Below are 21,199 nucleotides of genomic sequence, written 5' to 3'. Positions count from 1 at the left end.
TCGCAGAACTCCATTTTTCCAATACTTTGTCTACACCGTAGACCTCTTTTGCTGAGGATGGAAAGACTTTTTTCACTCATATGTCCCAATCGCATATGACACAATTTGGTGATGTTGGGATCAAGTTGATTTGATGTGGAAACTGCAATAGCACCTGTAACAGTGGATCCCAATAAAGTGTACAACGTACCTAATCTGTGTGCTTTCAGTATCACAAGAGCTCCTGAAGATACTTTCAAAACTCCACCTTCACCTGTGTATTTACACCCAAGAGATTCTAGAGTGCCCAATGAAATGAGATTTTTCTTCAAGTCGGGAACATATCTAACATCCGTGAGAGTTCTCACCACACCATCATGCATTCTAATTCGGGCTGTACCTTTACCAAAAACCTTGTAGGGAGTATTGTTGCCCATCAAGATAACTCCACCTCCAACAGATTCGAATGTTTTAAATAAATTCCTATTGGGACACATATGTTAAGAACAACCCGAATCCAAAATCCACTCATCGTTAGATTTAAAACTATTATTAGTTGCCAAGAATATTATTCCTTCAGACTCATCAGCAGCTATACTTGCTTCGGTGGAGTCAGCATTTTGGTGCTCATTTTTGTTTTCCTTACGCTTTTCTTTGTTTTTCAACTTATAACATACAGAAATGAGATGACCTTTTTTATGACAGTATTTGCACACAACAATTTTAGGTTTAGACTTTGACCTTGATTGAGACCTCTCACTATTTGATTCTTTCTTATTAGATCTACCTCTTACAAATAATCCTTCCCAATGGGCTGCGCTACTTTCCCCAGTAATATCTCTATCTATCTGTTCCTTTGTTTTTAAGATAGATTTGATTTCTTTGTAAGAGATATTATCCTTTCCATAAAGCATAGTATCTCTAATATGCTTAAATGATTAGGGTAAGGAAATAAGTAATAAGACGGCTTGGTCTTCATCATTATCTTCAACGTCTATATTACTCAAATCCATAAGAATAGAATCAAAATAATCAAGATGTGAGAGTATAGAGGTACCTTCTACCATACGAAATATGTAAAGCTTTTGCTTCAGGTAAAGTCGATTTTCTACTGTCCTCTTCAAATACAAGGCTTTTAGTTTTTCCCACATGCCTTTCCCTGTGGTTTCTGTAGATACTTCACATAAAACCTCATTTGAGAGATTTAGAATAATACCTAATTTTGCCTTTTTGCCTGTGACGGTAAATTCTTCATCTGTCATTTTTTTCGGCTTCTTCTCATTTCCTTCTAGTGCCATATCTAAGCCATCCTGAATTAAGATAGCTTCCATCTTTAATTGCCACATCCCGAAGTTTGCACTTCGATCAAATTTCTCAACGTAAGTCTTTGTTATAGTCATTTTGGCTACTGAAAAATAACCTGATTAGATCCGGCTCTGATACCAATTTGTTAGGATCGAAAATCCCGGATAGTGCGAAATTAAACAAAGTAATCAATTGAATACGATAACAAAGACGATAATAACGATAAGTTGAGAAAAAATAAAGGAGGCACAAATTTAACGTGGTTCGGTCAGTGTGACCTACGTTCACGAGTGGAGAGGAACAACTTCACTATATCAATAAGAGTACAATAGAGAGATTACAAAATTAGAGTAGTCACTCTAATTAACCCAAATATCCCAAGAGAAAATCTCACAAGATCACTCCAAAAGAAAAGACTCACACATAGTATTTCCCAACACCAACTCTCTTAACTTAATACTCTAATAGGAAGGAAGAATAAATAAAAGAGAATGAAAGAGAACTCTTGTAATTTGATGTGTATTACAATTGAGAAAGAAGACCTCTATTTATAGTGATGAAAATGGAAATAAGTAGCAACTTTGTTTGAACAAGAAGCAACTTGTTTGAACAAGTAGCAACTTGTTTGAACAAGTAGCAATCTTGTTTGACAAGTCCAAAAAATAATCTTCCACAAGTATTTGGTAGAAACTTCTTTTGACAAAGCAAGAGTGAATCAAACAAAGACCACATTACAAGTATCATGTTTTAGGCCGAAACTAGTAGACAAATACTAGGCTTTGGGGTAGGCAACTCGTAGGATTTTAATCATCAAACGTTTAAATATTTATGTTTGAGTGATTTTCTTCATCTTTATCATTTTTCATTAAATGTATTTATTTAGTTAGGGAATGTCCCGAGGCTCATTGTATTTATTTATCGGGGAATGCCCCGACGTATTATGTTGGCGGCAGATGATCGTGATGAAGGCCCGAGGCGTCGGGTAGAGCATTAGTATAGGATTAGTTTAGGATAGAATTTACATTTTCGCATTTTTTCTATTCTGGACTGTATAATTGGACTGAACACTATATTTTTGTATTCGTTTTGTTTCGTGTGTTTGATTGATTGTTTTATGTGTTTTGTGTGGTTTATACATTTGTAATGTCAAATTAGCCGATATACTCCGTCAAGCGACCGTGGTTGAACCACGGGATCGAGGGGTGCCTAACACCTTCCCCTCGGTCAACAGAATTCCTTAATCGGAATCTTTGTTCGCAAATCAGTTTTAAAGAATCAAATCATTTTTGAAAGGATTTTCCAAAGGTGACTTGGCACACCCGATTTATGCCAAATGACGATTCTGAATTTAATTAAAAATGAATCCTTTTTCGAAATATTTTTTTTTTCATCTTTTGTCACTTTGAGAATAAAAATCCTTTCGAAACTTAAAACAATATCTTTTTGGTGTAAAAAGGGGGTGTGATAGTAAAGGCCTCTTTTTGTGAAAGATTAATACACAGTTCCTCAAATATAAATTAATCACTCAAAATTAATAGTAATTTTTATTATGTTTAAATAAGGAAAGATTTAATAACCAATTTTTAGTAGGACATCTAAAATATTATAAAATAATTAAATAATAATTTAGTAAAATTATAAATGACAGTTTTATCTATTGCCGAGTCTTTTAATGAAGGACAAAAAGTTCAAATCACTTTTAATATATTATAGATTATAGATTTTATATATATATATATATATATATATATATTATATGTATGTATATATATATATATATGTATGTATATATATATATTCTCATAATTTCTCCTAACTAACATTTATTCAATATTGAACGGGGTGGGGTAAGGGTGCTGAATGGGGTAGGGTGGGGGGTGCTGGATGGTGCTGGGTGGGGTTACTTTTTTTATTTTTAAATTTATTATTTTTTAATTTTTAAAAATATTTTTAAATTTAAAAAGTTGGAAAAAGCTTGACTACCTTTTTTAATTTTTTTTTAATTTTTTTTATTTTAATATAAATATATTGCTTTACTTGCTCAAACACGCGAGTAGTCACGCTCCAAATTCTACTCAGCAATTTTAATGCCATATAGATCCGGTCTACGGTCAAAGGATTTAAAATATTGCTTTTTAGTTGGTTCAAGGGTCCAGATGACAAACATGTAAGTAGAATTGTCCGTATTATAAAATAGACATAGTACAAGAGTCCATCGAACCATTTTGTCTTAATTAATAGATAGAAATAACTTTTACTTCTTTACATGAATCTATTATTTTGGACATACTTGATATTCAGGGATAACACTAGGGGTGTGTAAAAATCGAATCGATCAATAAAATAAATCGATAAAAATGTTATTTATTTATTGTTATTGGGTTAACGATTTTTTAATGATTTTATACAAAAAAAATTGTTGGGTTATTAATTCGGTTTGTTTTTTTCTTATTGGGTTATTAGATAAATCGATAACCCAATAAGAACTAAATTACTATTTTACACACACATACACATGCACACGCACACACATACAGACACACACACACACACACACATATATATATATATATTCATAATTTCTCCTAACTAACATTTATTCAAACTTAAGGATTCTTGTAAATTAAAACAAATCATGTAGGATTTTGATTGTAACTAAGATTCGATTTATTTTCATGTTAGTTACTATTTTTTTTTTAACTTTATGAATATTTTGTTATCGGTTAAATCGAAAATCGAACCATTAAGGACTAAAAATCGATAAAAATATTTTATTGATTTGATTATTGGTATAGCATATTTAAAAATCAAAAACTGATAAATCAAATCGATAATACATAAAATCGAACCGAATCGACCGATACACAACCCAAGATAACACATAAATAAAGTGTATATTAATGAAAAAGAATTAAAAGATAAATTAGTAAAACTGTATTATTTCTCTCTTCTTATTTTTTTTTTCCTAACCATGATTTAACTAAAATTACTCTATGGTAAAAAAATATCTTAAAAAAATAATTAATAGACACACCCTTATCATTTTAAAAACTTTATTATTTCTTCCTTTTCCAAATCTCTTAACTCTTATCATTTTTCCTCTTCATCCAAAAAGAAAAAAAAAAATAGCTATAAGAAAAATTAGCAAAGCCAAAATCATGACGACAGTAAAATTTTTTCTCATAAATATGAATCTTTGAGTAGTAAATTATTATATTAACACAAGCATTGTTGATATTATAATAAAAATAATCACTTAGCATAATTAAAAAGAAACTTGGTAATTAAAAATATTGAAGTGTCACCATTTATACTCATAGCTAATTTTAAAGAAAAAGTATCTAATGGTTAAAATGAAATAAAAAAATTAACTTAAAAAAGTTGAAAGATAGATGGTGAGTATGGAAATAGAACACAACATAGAAAAAAACGTATATATATAAAAAAATTTTTGAAAAAGAATAATTTTGTAACTATAATAATTATTGAATTACAAAAATTTTGAAAGCAAAGAGGTAAAATATTTACTGTTCATATCATAGTTAGAATCTTAGTTTAGTTATTAAATCTTAATCATTCATTTTAACTCATGACGCGTGTCTATCATCAAGTAGAAATTTGGGGAAAATGAAGAGAATAAAAATGAAGAGGAGCCGGATCCATAATTAACCAATCATAACATCACCTTTTATAGTCTTCACCTATACTTTTTCTATTTATTTTTATTTGTCATAATTTCTTTTTTTAGAATTAGATATTATTGACTTTGACTAATACTTAAAAGATAAGTTTTTCTTATCATACTGATATATAAAAAAAAATGCAAACTTATAGTATTTTGCATATGTTTTTTTAATATTTAAATTTAAATTATAAAAATATTAAATTAATTTAATTGCAATGGTCACACATTTCCCTTGTTGCAAAGGGAACCACCTCAACCAATGGCGGATTCAATAATAGAGTCAATGGCTCGACAAAACTTAATGTTCGAATCAATTTTTTTTTACATGTATAAAATAATTATATAATAAAATTCAACCTCTTAAAAATTCACAATATTTGAATTCGGAATCATTAACATTAACTAGATGAAGGTGTAGAATCTCTACAAATAGGGCAAATGGGGTGTAATCTAAGCCAAGTATCAATACACATGAGATGAAAAAGATGACCACAATGAGGTAATAGTCTAAGAATATCATTATCTTTAAAATCAGCCAAACAAATTGAACAGCCAGAAGAAGATGCAAAATCCTCTTTATGAGGCTTAACTTGTGAATAAAATAACTTTGGATAACTCCTCAAAGTGGCTTCATCAAAACCTTGTTGGATAAAAATCAATCTATTATCGACTGTTGTTGTTGAGGTAGAGATGATTGGATTATTACGCGCTCGCGCTCGGATGCACATGTAAGCAGCATAGACCAGAACTATGATCATTGTGAGCATAACAGTAGTAAATACTAAGCCATACCCATAGTAGTTTAATTTTTCTTCAACTACTTGATCTTGTGGACTCAATTTACTACCTTCCATTTGACCTAGGAAGAAAAGGTGTATCTGTATTTGCTTAAATTTTTTGGAGAAAAGATAAAAAGTATTTTTATCTTTATATATGAATGGCAGGGAAGATAAGTTTATTAGCTGTGGAAATTCAATTTATAAATGTATGGAGTTGTGGGGGTGGGGTTTAGTTCATCCAATTACATAATGGATCTTCCAAATTTGTGATTTAGCTAGTAGGATAAGTGTTAAAGTGTTTTATTTTTGGTAACGAAATTTTTAAGATTAAAGAAAAGTGAAATATTGAAAAACTTTCTCTATGACATCAATTAAGTCAAAAATTTCAAAGATAAGGATAAAATGACTAGTGTATAATTAATAATTTTCTAAATTTAAAAATGTGGTGTTCCTTTCCAAATAGATTAATAAGGAAATAGTGTTATATAGATGGGTAGGTGTTAAAGTATGTTATTTTTGGTTTCTAAATTATTAATTAACCAAACAACAATAAACAAAAATAAAATTGGAAAAATTTTCTTTAATGACATTTAGTTCTAAAACAATATCAAAGATAAGGATAAAATGACAGTGTATAATAAATAATTATCTAAATTTAAAAATGGGGTGTTTCTTTCTAAACAGACTAATAAAGAAATAGTTCCATCTATATCATAATGGAAAATGGATAAGAAAATATGATAATTAATGGTACTCAGTATGCATAAAATTGTTGTTCAATGTCTGATCAAGTACAAATCTAAATAATTATTTTCAAAGTTATCAACTTAAAGCTAAGTTATACTCCTTCCGATACATTTTAGTTGTCACATTTCTCTTTTGTAAATACACACTCGTTTCATATTATTTGTCAACATTCTTAAAAAAGATTTATCTCAAATATTTGTTAATTTAGAAATTAAGATAAATTTAATTAACAAATTTTCTATGTTATCATTAAAATATATTTTTTTCATATTAGTAAACAATATTAATCACAATGCATAAATATTATAAATTAGAATAGTTCAAAAAAGTTAATTTTCACCTTATTCCTGTATACATTAGTCCAAAAGGGGAAATATATATGCATTAATAGATTAGAAATAAATTTTGCTTAACTTATAAAAATACTTTATTAACCTGAGAATTATTGTTTTGGGATATAGTACTCGATATTGAGGGATAAAGCATAAATAAAGTGTATATTAATGGAAAAGAAATAAAAAGAAATGGCAAAAAGAAGTTTTTATTATTATATTTCTATTTATATCTTTAGTTTTTCAATATTACTAATTAATCTTTTTTCTGAAAAAGATGTTATCTTTATTTTTGTGTCTTGGTGAAATGCATTCATAGCACTAATAATGACCTTGAGAAAAATTTTAAGGTTAAGCTAATCTAATCGATTATGGAAAAATCCTCTGGGCCACGATGATCCAAATAGGATAATAATGATATTCACACATAACTCAGTGTTTTTTTTTTTTTTTTTTTTTTTAATATTTTTATCCTTTTTTTCCCAATTTAAAATATTTTCTCAATTTATTTTTCAATTCATGAAAACTTTCAACTTCCCAGATTCCTGTATTTCCAAATTCCTATAAACACATTTCTATTCCAATTAGTATTTCTACTAAATGGCAAATATTATCACTGTTTTATTTTAGTTTGTCCTCTCTTATAATATTACCTGTTTACACTCTTTCACATAAGATTTCTACGCCATGTAATTAATGTTTACTGTTACTTAGAAGAATGATTAATAGAGTACTACAGGTGAAATAAAATTTTTAGTTATATAGCTGTTTTTTTTAAATGAGAAATATTTGATTTGTTATTTTTAATAAGTAAAATAATTAAACTGGACCGCTTGAAATATGTGTTTATTGGTGCCAAAATTGTGATCGTAGACATGCTCCTTTCCAAAATTTTCCATTTTCAACGCATAATATAATTGCTCCTCTTATGAATCCAGTTGAGATAATAATAATAACTATTTAAAATTTATTCGTGTATTTCTTGGTGATTTCTTTCCATAGATAAATTAAACTACTCATGAATGGAAGAGTAAAATTTATGGTCCAATAAAATAATGCATGTAATGTTAATTTTCTGTTTATTTATTCATTTCAGAAAAGGTACGTAAGTAATTAACTTGATTAAAAAAATGACAATGGTAGATGAAACAGATAATGATAATGTTAGAAACTACAAATCGTTAATATAGATGGCACATTTGACAACATCAGTAAGAATGGTGGATGAAATCATAATGGAAATTGGATTTTAGGATTTGTTTAATTTCAAAAGGCAAAATCAACACTGCATATGGAAATAATAGCTCTTTTACACGGACTGAAATTGATTGTGGAAAAGAACCTAAATTTTATAATTATGGAGATCGATTCATGGGTACAAATTCTAAAAGAGAATATCAGATTTTCTCACATCTTTTATTGGATTATAGATCGCTCATTAAGGACCTGAATGAACCCCAAATCAATCATATCTATCGAGAAGGAAATATTGTGGCAAATAAATTAACTGTGTTTGGAAGGCCACAAAATCAAAGAACGAAAAATAATGTTGTAACATTTGATTCCCCTCTCCCCTTTATCTTGCAAGAATTTTTAGAAGACTTTCAATCAAATGAAACTGCACGGATAGGTCATGTTTGTTAGTTGAAGTCGAATACTAATAACTAAATATTAATATTCAAACTTCTAGACTTTATTACATATTTTAATATAATGTGTTTTTATTAAGATATTGTTTGATTTGAAGATAAGTAATGATGAAATTAGTTATGTTGAAAATAATTATATTGACATTAGTTATTTCTCGAATTATTTTTATATTGACTATTGATTTGTTGTATTAAAATTAGGTTACATGCATTGCATGATTTCTCGGAAGAAGTTGTTCATTTATAAAAATAATCTCCATGTATTTAGTAGAAAAAAAAGTTGAGTGATCTCATGAGTATTTTTGTTATTTTTATTTTTATCAAGAGATAATTGTCACTTACTATCATTCCACCATCTGACAAGTATAAAACAATCCTAATTTTGATATTTAAGTTATATCAGGATTAACAATTAAGCAAGAGAAAGAGTATTAATAAAGTTTTGAACCAGTAGATATTGTTAATTGTATATTATCTTAAATCAAATTAAATGTTTTCAATCTCTATTTCTTATCCTAATTTAGAGGAATATTGGTTGTTGTTCATGAGTACCAACTACTACTAAGAGTAATTAGAATTCTTCTTTCCTAGAAATTGTTTTACCATTGAAAACTATCATTTGTAATCATTTTTTTTATGTTTAATTGAACTAGTAACAAAGTAATTAAGTTGACTATTATTCACATATTATAGTTAAAACAAGTGAATACTTATGTCATTGTACATTCAAATATAAGATTTAAAGACAGGGTCGGCTCAATGAATTTGGTGGCCTAAAGTCAAATTTTAATCAGAGGTTTCAAGTATATTCAATAAAATTAGTTTTTGTTCATCACACATGTATCTCATGTGCCACCTGTGCATCTCGTGCGATGTACGTGCATCTTATACGATTTACGTGCATCTATGTGCATTTTGTGCGCTATACATGTATCTTGTTGTCAGTTAATAAAAATATTTAGAAAAAATAAGGCCTCCAAAAGTTGGGGCCTCAAGCCATTGCTTTAGTAGCTTTATGGTCGAACCAACCCTGAGAATAAACACTGGATGTATGTAAGCATTTACCATAGACGAGGTGCAATTTAAAAAATGTTGCTTTTAAGTCTTTTGAAATATTGGGTTCAGAATGATCTCTCTGCTCTAACGAAAACCCTTCTTGTTCCTATTACACATACTATCATGCTAACAAGTGTATCAAAAATCCACAATGATGAGTTGATTAGTAGTACTGCAATGAATAAATTGAAGAAAACAATCATAACTTTGTGAACATTGGAGAAAAAATTTACATAGAAGCAAGCAAGCTGCAATAACATAAAAATAAAAAATTAACAAAAAATCGAGGGAACTTCCTCCCCACCTTGGACTTGATAGGACCGAAGACAGTAAAGGAGTTGAATCTACAAAACTAATATTTCGTATTACAGGAATAGTTTGTGGTTAAAGTTGTAATCAAGATCCTTTTCAACATCTAGCACACCCTCCATGGCCTTGACCACCATCGACATTGATGACCTCTTTGTGTAATCACTTTGTAAACACTAGACAATAATCTGCATCGTCTTTATTACTTCTTCTTTGTAGAACTGCATATCTTCACTGTGCTTATCAATAAGATCCACCAACTATCCTTCCTTTGCTTTTTTCCTGAATAAGTTCAACATTATCCTTTCCTCTTCAGTCTCTGATGCCTCAAAATGTCTTTGTCCACTCAAAATTTTCAAAATCACAATGTCAAAGCTGTAAACATCTACCTTTTCTGTTATAACTCCACTAAGCCATTCAGGAGCCAAATAATCAGGAGTGTCTCTCATCATGGTCATGACTTGGCTCTGATTCCGATCAATTAGCTTTGCAAGCCTAAAGTCAGAGAGTTTCGCGTTGAACTTCTCATCTAGGAGTATGTTTGGTGGTTTAATATCCAAATACAAAATATTTTGTCTGCATTCTTCATGAAGGTAGGCTAATCCTTTGGCTCCGTCTTGTATAATCTTTTTCCTGCAGTTTCAGTCTAGAATTTGCTCTTGTTTCCCATGGTAGATCCATTTTTATAGTGATCCATTGCTCATGAGCTCATATACTAAAAGTCTATGAGATTTCTCAGTACAAAACCTAATCAATTGCACCAAGTTTACATGATGTATGTTGCTAATAATTTCAACCTCAGCTAAGAATGATTTTTTAACTTGTCCTATTCCATCAAGGCATTTCACTGTAATCTTTGTGCCATCTTCTAAGCACCCTTCAAAAATCGACCCAAATCCTCCTTCACCAAGCTTCTTAATAAAATTTTCTGTCGCAACCTTTAGGTCATCGTAAGAAAATCTAGTCGGCATACTTGACACGTGATCTAGATAATCCTTCTCTTCTTCATTGGCCTTTCTCTTCTTCTTCCAGAATATGAAAACTGTAATTCCAATTATGATGCCTAAGATGGAGGATCCTATGATAGAGTCCAGTATAGCACCACTTACAAATGTTTTAAGAATATGAGTTGCGGGTTCAGGTTCCTATACTTTTATAAATGCCTAAGAATCATCCCGTGACCTGTCCTTCTCATTATTCGCTAGTGAAAAAATCTTGGATGGTAGGTAACAGTCTCCAGTGGAAGAGTTTAAACCACCACGAAATAGAGCAGCTTTGCAGGAATATAGCTCCTTAAACAAGAGTCTTTACAGGTATCCGCATCAGTGCTTCTAATATTTGCAGTAAAAAAATTATTAGACATTTGACCAATTTATTAGCTAATTTGTAATATAAATCTAGGATGATACATAAAGGTCTTTCTATATTTGACTCAATTTATAAATTATACATCTAAAAGCTATGTATTGCGCCTTAATAAATCTCATATTGAGGTACATATTGCTACCCTATAATATTTCAAGAGGAGGACCAAAAATGGTACTAAAAGCTTTTGCTGAAAACTGGTATGGTGCATGATCATTAATTATTTCTCTAGGTCTTATGATTTTATAATCTCATCGTATAACGATAAGGTAAAAACTTGTGCACAGTGGTGCTTACACTCATTCATCACCTAATTATGATTTAGTAATATGTATTCTCTCTTTAATTTTTAACTGTTATAGTTAAATTGTTTGGTAGAGAATAAAAAGGGTCGAATCAACGAATTTGGTGGCGTTTCAAGTATATTTAATAAAATTAGCTTTTGTGCATTGCACATGTATCTCATGTGCCATCCATACATCTCGTGCCATGTACGTGCATCTTGTGCAATTTACGTGCATCTTATGTGTATTTTGTGCACTATATATGTATCCTGATGTTACTTAATAAAAATATTTAGAAAAAATGGGGCCTCAAGCTATTGCTTTAGTATCTTTATGGTCGAGCCAGCACTGGGAGTGAACATCGAGTGCATGTAAGTATTTACCATAGACAAGATGCAATTTAAAAAATATTGTTTTTAAGTCCTTTGAAGTATTGGGTTCAGAATGATCTCTCCGCTTTAACTTAAACCCTTCTTGTTCCTGTTACACATACTATCATGCTAACAAACGTATCAAAAATCCACAATGATGATTTGATTAGTAGTATTGCAATGAATAAATTTAAGAAAACAATCATAACTTTGTGAACATTGGAGAAGAAATTTATACAGCAGCAAGCAAGCTGCAATAACATAAAAATAAAAAATTAACAAAAAATCTATGGAACTTCCTCCTCATCTTGAACCTAATAGGACTGAAGGCAGTAAAGGAGTTGAATCTGCAATACTGATATTTGATATTACAGAAATAGTTTATGGCTTAAATTTGTAATCTAGATCTTTTTCAACATCTAGCACACCCTCCATGGCCTTGACCACCATCGACATTGATTGCCTTTTTGTGTAATCAGTTTGTAAACACCAGGCATCAATCTGCATCGTCTTTATTACTTCTTCTTTGTAGAACTGCATATCTTTACTATGCTTATCAATAAGATCCACCAACTGCCCTTTCTTTGCGTTTTCCTAAATAAGTTCAACATTATCCTATCCTCTTCAGTCTCTGATGCCTCAAAATGTCTTCGCCCACTCAAAATTTTCAAGATTACAATGCCAAAGCTAGAAACATCTACCTTTTCTGTTATAACTCCACTAAGCCATTCAAGATCCAAATAATCAGGAGTGTTTCTCATCATGGTTATGACTTGGCTCTGATTCAGATCTACTAGCTTTGCAAGCCCAAAGTCAGAGAGTTTAGCGTTGAGCTTATTATCTAGGATTATGTTTGGTGGTTTAGTATCCAAATGCAAAATCTTTTGCCTACATTCTTCATGAAGGTAGGCTAATCTTTTGGCTACGTCTTGAATAATCTTCTTCCTGTAGTTTCATACTAGAATTTGCTCTTGTTTTCTATAGTAGATTCATTTTTCTAGTGATCCATTGCTCATTAACTCGTATACTAAAAGCATATGAGATTTCTCAGCACAGAAGCCAATCAATTGCACCAATTTTACATGATGTATGCTGCCAATAGTTTCAACCTTAGCTAAGAATGATTTTTTGACTTGTCCTATTCCATCAAGGCATTTCACTGCAATCTTTGTGCCATCTTCTAAGAACCCTTCAAAAATCGACCCAAATCCTCCTTCACTAAGCTTCTTAATAAAATTTTCTGTCGCAACCTTTAGGTCATCGTAAGAAAATCTAGTCGGCATACTTGACACGTGATCTAGATAATCCTTCTCTTCTTCATTGGCCTTTCTCTTCTTCTTCCAAAATATAAAAACTGTAATTCCAATTATGATGCCTAAGATGGAAGATCCTATGATAGAGCCCGTATAGCACCACTTAAAAACGTTTTAGGAATATGAGATGCGGTTTCAGGTTTTTATACTTTTATAAATGCTTGAAAATCATACCGTGTCTTGTCCTTCTCATTATTCGCTAGTGAAAAGATCTCAGATGGTAGGTAGCAGTCTCCAGTGGAAGAGCTTAAACCATTATGAAATAGAGCAGCTTTACAGGAATAGTTCCTTAAACAAATATCTTTACAGGTATTTACATCAGTGTTTCTAATATCTGCAGTAAAAAAATTATTAGACATTTGACCAATTTATTTGCTAATTTGTAGTATAAATCTGGGATGATACATAAAGATCTTTCTATATTTGGCTCAATTTATAAATTGTACATCTAAAATCTATGTATTGCACCTTAATAAATCTAATATTGAGGTACATATTACTACCCGACCATATTTCAAGAGGAGGATAAAAGATGGTACTAAAAGCTTTTGCTGAAAACTGGTACTGTGCATGATCATTGATTTTATTTCTCTAGGTCTTATGATTTTATAATCTCATCGTATAATGATAAGGTAAAAACTTGTGCACAACTATGTTTACACTCATTCATCACCTAACTATGATTTAGTAATATGTATTCTCTCTTTAATTTTTAACTACTATAGTTAAATTGTTTGGTAGAGAGTAAACAGGGTTGGCTCAACGAATTTGGTGGCCTAAAGCGAAATTTTAATCAAAGGTTCAAGTATATTCAATAAAATTAACTTTTGTGCATCACACATGTATCTCATGTGCCACCCGTGCATTTCGTGCGATGTACGTGCATCTTGTGCGATTTACGTGCATCTTATGTGCATTTTGTGTGCTATACATGTATCCTGTTTTCAGTTAATAAAAATATTTTAAAAAAATGAGGCCTCAAGCCATTGCTTTAGTAGCTTTATAGTCAAGTCAGCCCTGTTTAAAAATGCGATAAAGTTTGCTTTTTAAAATTTTTTATAAGAAACGTCTAAATATATTTAATTTATGAATGATAATAATTTGGAAGTTGCACCTTTTAGGTTGTCTTCTTGGATCCCCTGATGATTGGTGTACTTTGTTAATAATCATCAAAGACATAATCCAATATTTACAAGTGCATTCTTTATAACAGTTTAATCATTTAAATCAGATAGTCACATAATTTAATACGATATATAAGCAAATAGAGATAGGCAAGTTCAAGTCAATCAAAATATCAGATTCACTAATGAAAAAGCGTGTTAAAATTTAGTATAATCCCTACAAAATAAGAGGGTAAATATCATAAACAATCACATAATCATAGAAAATTTGCACCCAAACCATACAATTCTGTTTTGTCTCTTAAAATTTCATAATACTATTACATTAGTAACAAAATGATCCACTATAGCAAAAATGTGTATAAATTTTGGTTAACTTTTTTACACTCGCGGAAGTATATATTGGTAGAATAAATTTATGTTAGCTTGGATTTTTCAAAAATATTGTCGGACGTGTATATTGAATTCTTCAAAAATATCACATGCACGAGAGATTCTTCAAAAGAAGTATATTTTTGAGGATCTAACTCGGGTGCGGAAACGTTATCGTAGAGTTTGAGCAATATATATAGGAATAAACTAAATATTACTACACATAATATGTTGGATCTTTAAAATTAGTACATATTTGGAGAATTTGATATGATGTGGCAATATATTTGGAGATTTGAGCAACATAGAAACAAGTTAAGTAATGCACAAGATTTTTCAAGTAATATTTGAGAAAAAAACTTGGCAAATAGTGTTTGGTCATACAATTTGTCATTATTTGACAAATAATTTAAATTTCAATTTTTGTGAACTTTTAAAAATACAATATGTTTTTCAAATACTATGGCCAAACATATGATCAAATTTTACTCAAAAATGACTTGTCAAAAATATTTGAGAATATAATCTTTGGTCAAATGCTAGCATAATATGTCGCTTAAAAGATAGTACATTTTGGAGAAGTCAATATGAGTACAACAATATTATTGAAGAGGGTGCGCAACACTGGAACAAACTAAGGCTAAAATGAACTAAAATTATCGATAAGCAAAATTTTGATTAAAATCGTAGGTAGTGGCAAGGACGGTACTGAGGGATACTAGTAGGAAAATATATGTGAGAGCTCTTGCAAGCAACTTAAACATTGGTGTAATTTCCTTGGATAATTGTGGTTAGTTAAGTATTTAAGTAAAAAAAAAAAACCTACCACGAAAAACGAGATCTTTTTCTTCTTTATATAGAAATTACTTGTATCTATCGATTAAAACAACAAAAATTTTTATTTGAAACTTGTTCGAAATCTATCAAAAAGCATCTTTAGGATAAGTTTTGCGTGATTGTAGCAAAGCTAACAACGTAAAGCTAAAAGTTTATATCAAAATTGGTTGCATGACAAAGTTTTATTTTGTTAGAAGGGGAAAAAAAAGAGATGAAGAAAAGATATTACTTCTCCAATATTGTAACTTAAAGATCCCTGATAGTGTATGTTGAGATGGCCGAGTTGGTCTAAGGCGCCAGATTAAGGTTCTGGTCCGAAAGGGCGTGGGTTCAAATCCCACTCTCAACAGCTAAATTTTTAAATGCAGTGTTTTCAGCATTTCAATTATTTATGCACAGTGCCTTTTTAAAATCATCAATTTAAGTTAAGATGAAGATGAATCAATAAAATCGAAACGATTTCATTTAAATAAATATCGAACCAAATTGAATTACGAATACCCTTTACTCTGAGTAATTGATTTTCTCTTTCCCAAGTCATCACTAAGAGAAAACTTAGAAAGAACTACTCTGTTTCAATGGATAATTAGGCCTAAGATGATATGCTTAGATGGCGTTTGAGTAAGCATATTAAATCTAGGAATTTAAATTTTATGCTTTAGAAGAACTTGTCCTGTTTCAGCAAAAAATCATTGATCAAAATTTATAAAAGAACATTTTTTTCCACGAAAACAGGTTGCTAAAAAATGAACAAAATAACGTCCATAATTAAAGTAAGAAAAATAAGTCTTACAAATAACGTTGATTGTGAATAAAGACTCACCCTTAGTGAAACAAATTATAATCCCAAAATCGTTAGAACTATATGAGACGCACGTTAGTTTCAAATGCGACTTCGACGTAAGAAGAATTATTGAATAAAATAAAACGAATTGCGTAAACATGTAAGCACACTTACAATAGTCGAGCAGTAAAATTCTGCTCGTAGTGTCAAGTTTGCATAAGAAAAACAACCAAACCCTTTAGTAATCTACCCTCTATCACAAGACAGCACAAATACCAGAACACTACCAAATTACTGCTGTGCACATTGGACTCTCTGTGCACCACCACCATGCATATCATCATCTTCGTCATATGCCTCTTGGGCAGCTTGCTGCTTCCTTCGCATCTCATCCTCAATGTTCACATCATGCAAAGTAGTCTCCTCGCACTCGTCTAATTCCATGTCAGACACTTGCTGTTTGGGTTTGGGAGGAAGCACGGCCTCAAGGTTCTTGCACTGCTCTGGTGTTAATGACTCTGGGAAATCAACAGTGAAGTGAATGTACAGTTTACCTCTCATAAAAGGCCTTTGGTACATCGGCATTCCTTCATCGTTGATAGCCTTAAACTGATCTGCACACCCAAAGAAAAAAATAGGGTCAATATCCAGAAGATATTTTCAGAAGATAGATATCAGGTTAATGCTAGGATTGGCGTTGAAAAAAAAAATGCTTGGATTGGCTCTGGCCAGGGGATTAACAGATGACAGAGATTCCAAGTGGCTTTAAACATTAATCTTTTAAAGGTCATTAAGGGTATTCGGTCATACCAGGCTTGACAACTTCGCCAGGTTGGGACTTAATGAGCAGCTGTCTGTTGTCTAGGTGAGTCAAGACGAACTGGAAACCACATAGGGCCTCAGTCAAGGTCAATGTATGCTCAACAAAAAGATCATCTCCCTTTCTCTTGAATTTAGGATGTTCCTTCTGTTGCAAGACAAAAACTATGTCTCCAGTGATAGTTTCTGGCTGCAAAAGCACAAATCATGTCAAGATTAAGTCACTACAAGCAAATCATTTCAAAAAAACTAACCGCAGGTGACTTACCGCTTCATCTGCCTCGCCTGGGAATGTTACCTTCTGCCCGTTCTGCATACCCTTCTCCACGTGAACTTCCAACACCTTCTTCTCCTGCACAACCTTCTCACCCTTACACTGTGGGCACCTATCTTTGTCACTGATTGTCTCACCGGTACCCTTACACTCATTGCAAGGGTGCTGCATCTGCTGGATCATGGATGGACCAAGCTGTCTGATAGAAACTTTCATTCCAGACCCTTGACAGCCAGAACACTTCATTGAAGCACCTGACTTGGACCCTTTACTGAGAACGAAAACATAGCACAATCATGATCGCAGCATATGAGATAGTAAAAGGAACCAAGACCTGACACTCACTCCACTCATACATAACAAAATGAAGTAGAAACATAAACAATCACGCCATTAACTCACCCCTTGCACTTTGAGCACAACACATTGCGAGATAGTGAAAGCTTCTTTGATGTCCCATTGTAAAGATCCTCCAAAGAGACCTTGAGAGGGTGGATAACATCCTCTCCTCTTCTTTGTCTTCTGCCTCTGCTGCTTCCACCACCTGAACAGCAGCAAAAAATTACATGGGAGAAAATAATTGCAGACATGAAAACACCAGACAAAAAAGAAGCAAATTCAACTTCAAATATATGCAGCAAACATACCACCAAAGGGGCTTCCACCACCACCAAAGAATGATTGAAATATATCAAATGGGTCATGTCCACCACCTCCACCACCCATTCCTTCCTTAAGAGCATCCTCCCCATACTGATCATATATTTCACGCTTCTCGGGGTCACTCAAGACATCATAAGCTTGGGCAATCTCTTTAAACTGAAAGAACATCAGAAGAAAAAATTTATAAACTGACAATAAGGACCTAATAAGTTTGGGTATGCTCTTACACTACAAGAAGCAAAGGACACTAAATTAATCAAGGTCGCACATGAATGAAACCACATCTCTAGCTACACACAGGACATATTCAAAACACAGCAATAATTGCAATTCCGAATCTAACACCGTGGCATACATTAGACATAATCAAAAAGCAAACCTGCCCAATTAATCACGAACTACAAAACCCAAAAACTATGTTATATTAGGTTCAATACAATTTTATCAGCTTCAACTAATAAAGAAAAATTTAGAAACCAATGGCCAGACTCTGACTAGTTCATGTTACGACTCAGTGTTTACTGATTGATTCAGTATCTCTGCTTTTTTAAAAAAAACCGTGGTGTCCAGGCCTGCTTCTGCGCAACTCAACTAATTCCACGGGATAGCTGCCGCCTCCCACCACCAATAGTTGCCTCTGTCCACCGAGGCTAGAATAAATTAGAAGAAATCACCTAGTGATTATTTTCTCTCTGTTGGGAGACCTAGGACCTCATGGCTCTTAATCCACTTCATTTACTACACATACTTAGGTAACCTAAGAACAACATTACTCCCTCCATTTCAATTTATTTGTCATATTTTCCTTTTTAGTTCGTTTAAAAAAAAATGCCTCTCCCTTTTTAGCAACTCTTTAATTTTAATTTTCCAAATGGCATGTTTAAGACCAAAATTAAAGGACATTATTTGTAGTACTTTTCTTTTTAGTTCGTTTCAAAAAAAAATGCCTCTCCCTGTTTTAGCAACTCTTTAATTTCAATTTTCCAAATGGCACGTCTAATCCGTCGGTCTAATTATAAAACCAATATTGGTTACATTATAGAACAATTTTATCTACTTCAACTAATTTAGGTTAGTTTAGACGCATAGTTTATTGTTTGATTCATCATTTTACAGATCTATACACAAAACTACAGAGTACGAAACCTAATAATTCGAAACCCAACAAAAACTATGAAAAATTATTAATACCTTTTCAGGATCGCCTCCTTTATCAGGATGATTTTTGATGGCGGCTTTACGATAAGCCTTTTTGAGATCATCTTGTGAAGCACTTTTCTGTACTCCTAAGATATCATAATACTTCGTATTATCACTCTTCTTCGGTGCTCTTCCAAACATCTTTCGATCGCTTCAACTAAATCACACATACCAAAAAAAAAAAAAAAGATCAAAAATTAACAAAATCAACAAAGAGATCTACATAATTAAACAATCAAAATTCACCAGCCAACTGAACAATCAAAAATTCACTACAAAATTGATCAAAAACAACAACAATGAAATCGAAAACCAGATCTACATGACTAAACAATCAAAAATTCACTACAAATTCAAACAAAAAAGATTAACTACAATATTAAACAACAAAAATTCACCATAAAAATTGAGAGCAAAAAAGCATACCGATTGAAAGTTGCGGGGCAAGAAGAGGGAAAAGAGAGAGCACTTGACTTGGAGGTGCTGGGTAAATGGGGAAAACGGAGAGAGGAGTTGCTTTGTGGAAGGGATTTCTGGTTTTATTTGATCTAAAGGGGAAATTCAACGGCTATGATTTGTTTACGAGTTGGAACATTCTAGAATTGTTGTAGCATTCACAATTTGACTTTATTTTGGTTTTGACTATGCTTTTTATTTTTATTTTTGGTAAGGTAGATATGCATTGAAAATAAATAAAGTAGTTTGTTACAACCCTTCGGGTTCAAAACAAATACACTGGAGTCATCTCCATCAGTTTCCAAACTACAGCTTGTGATTTGTCTTTCAAAAAAAAGTTGCTACAATGTTTGCTCTTAATGTATTTCGGATATACATTGGTGGAACTTCAAAAAGCATAGTCTCTTAAGAGTTAGCTGCTTCAGCACCAAGTTTGGCCATAGCATTGGTCACTCCATTCTGTTCTCTAAAGCAATGAGTTACTAGTGGACTTTCTAGCCTTCTTTTTCTTAACTTGCAATCATCAAGTAAAATATTATAATGTAAGTTACCTTTTTTGAGCATTCGAATGATTTCTGTAGAGTCAATATTGATTTTCAGGGGAACAATGTTTTTATTATCAACAATTCTCAAGCCTTCAATATGGGCAAGGAACTCCATTTGGTTATTATTAGCTATTGAGAAAGGATTTAGTATATCCCACTACCTACCTCCATTTCTATCCCTAATCAACCCCTCCCCCCCCTCCCCCCCCACCTCCAATACCTCTAATTTCAAGGCTGATACACTACTAACTTGGAGCGTATCAAATCTGCCACAAAATCAGTCCAAACACACTACAATTCTCAGAACTTGAAGATAACAACTCCAATATGTGAAGACAACAACAATCACGAAATTTTGAAGGAATACCAACACCAAAACAGTAGCTACAAAAGGAGAACAAGAAGATAACAATAACATTAAACAATGGTTCAACAACACAAGATGATAGATTACAAAGAGTACAATGTTAACAACAAGAACAACAAATGACAGTAACTATGGTGAATCGAAAATCAGCCCCACACGGCTTCACTAAGTTACTGTAAAGTTTCAAGAGTACAAAATGAAAGATAGTAACTTGACACAAAGATATCTTAGAATCTATGAACCCTAACTTGAAGAAAGGACCGTATCACGCATTGCCTCATGACCTTCAATTCACTGCATTCGTTCAACCATTGCAACTTGTAAGGGCTAGTATAAAGTGTAGTTGGTAATTTCAGAAAGTTCACCATAGCGACACTAACGACATTCACACAACTACCACTATCAATCACCAAAGTGCATATATTCCCCTTTACAACACATTTAGTATGGAATAGATTTTCCCTTTGGATAGGGTCGTCTATTGCCTTACTAATTATAGAGCGTCTAACTACAAAGTTTGGAACAACACACTCCCCTTCTTGTGGGTAAATAACTTCACCATCATCATCATCATCATCAAGTGG

At 31.9% G+C, this 21,199-nt stretch overlaps 1 protein-coding gene, 1 non-coding gene and 2 pseudogenes across 2 annotated transcripts; 1 reads left to right on the top strand and 3 right to left on the bottom strand.

Moving 5' to 3' along the window:
* Positions 1–9,649: 9,649 nt before the first annotated feature.
* LOC107849356 lies at positions 9,650–11,204 on the bottom strand (annotated as a pseudogene).
* An 887-nt stretch (positions 11,205–12,091) lies between these two features.
* On the bottom strand, positions 12,092–13,533 carry LOC107849358 (annotated as a pseudogene).
* A 2,242-nt stretch (positions 13,534–15,775) lies between these two features.
* Positions 15,776–15,856, top strand: TRNAL-AAG. Its single transcript has one exon. It is a non-coding gene; the product is annotated as a tRNA-Leu (tRNA).
* A 552-nt stretch (positions 15,857–16,408) lies between these two features.
* On the bottom strand, positions 16,409–20,155 carry LOC107850595 (dnaJ protein homolog). The gene is made up of 7 exons (XM_016695231.2): positions 19,674–20,155; positions 19,239–19,404; positions 18,032–18,203; positions 17,787–17,928; positions 17,379–17,655; positions 17,102–17,300; positions 16,409–16,905 (listed from the first exon to the last, which is right to left on the bottom strand). The coding sequence occupies exons 2-7, from the start codon at positions 19,386–19,388 to the stop codon at positions 16,583–16,585; spliced, it is 1,263 nt and encodes a 420-aa protein (XP_016550717.2). The 5' UTR covers positions 19,389–19,404; positions 19,674–20,155; the 3' UTR covers positions 16,409–16,582.
* Positions 20,156–21,199: the final 1,044 nt, after the last annotated feature.

The sequence above is a fragment of the Capsicum annuum genome, chromosome 12, assembly GCF_002878395.1.
Source record: "Capsicum annuum cultivar UCD-10X-F1 chromosome 12, UCD10Xv1.1, whole genome shotgun sequence".
Lineage (NCBI taxonomy): Eukaryota > Viridiplantae > Streptophyta > Magnoliopsida > Solanales > Solanaceae > Capsicum > Capsicum annuum.
The sequence above is the reverse complement of the archived record's forward strand: the minus strand, read 5'-3'. Positions and strand labels throughout refer to the sequence as shown.

Coding starts and splice junctions, on each gene's coding strand:
- LOC107850595 (XM_016695231.2), bottom strand. CDS start 19,388: ATGTTTGGAAGAGCACCGAAGAAGAGTGATAATACGAAGTATTATGAT. Junction 17,929..18,031: donor TGGTGGAAGCCCCTTTGGTG/GTATGTTTGCTG, acceptor GCTGCTGTTCAG/GTGGTGGAAGCAGCAGAGGC. Junction 16,906..17,101: donor TGGCGAAGTTGTCAAGCCTG/GTATGACCGAAT, acceptor TTGGGTGTGCAG/ATCAGTTTAAGGCTATCAAC.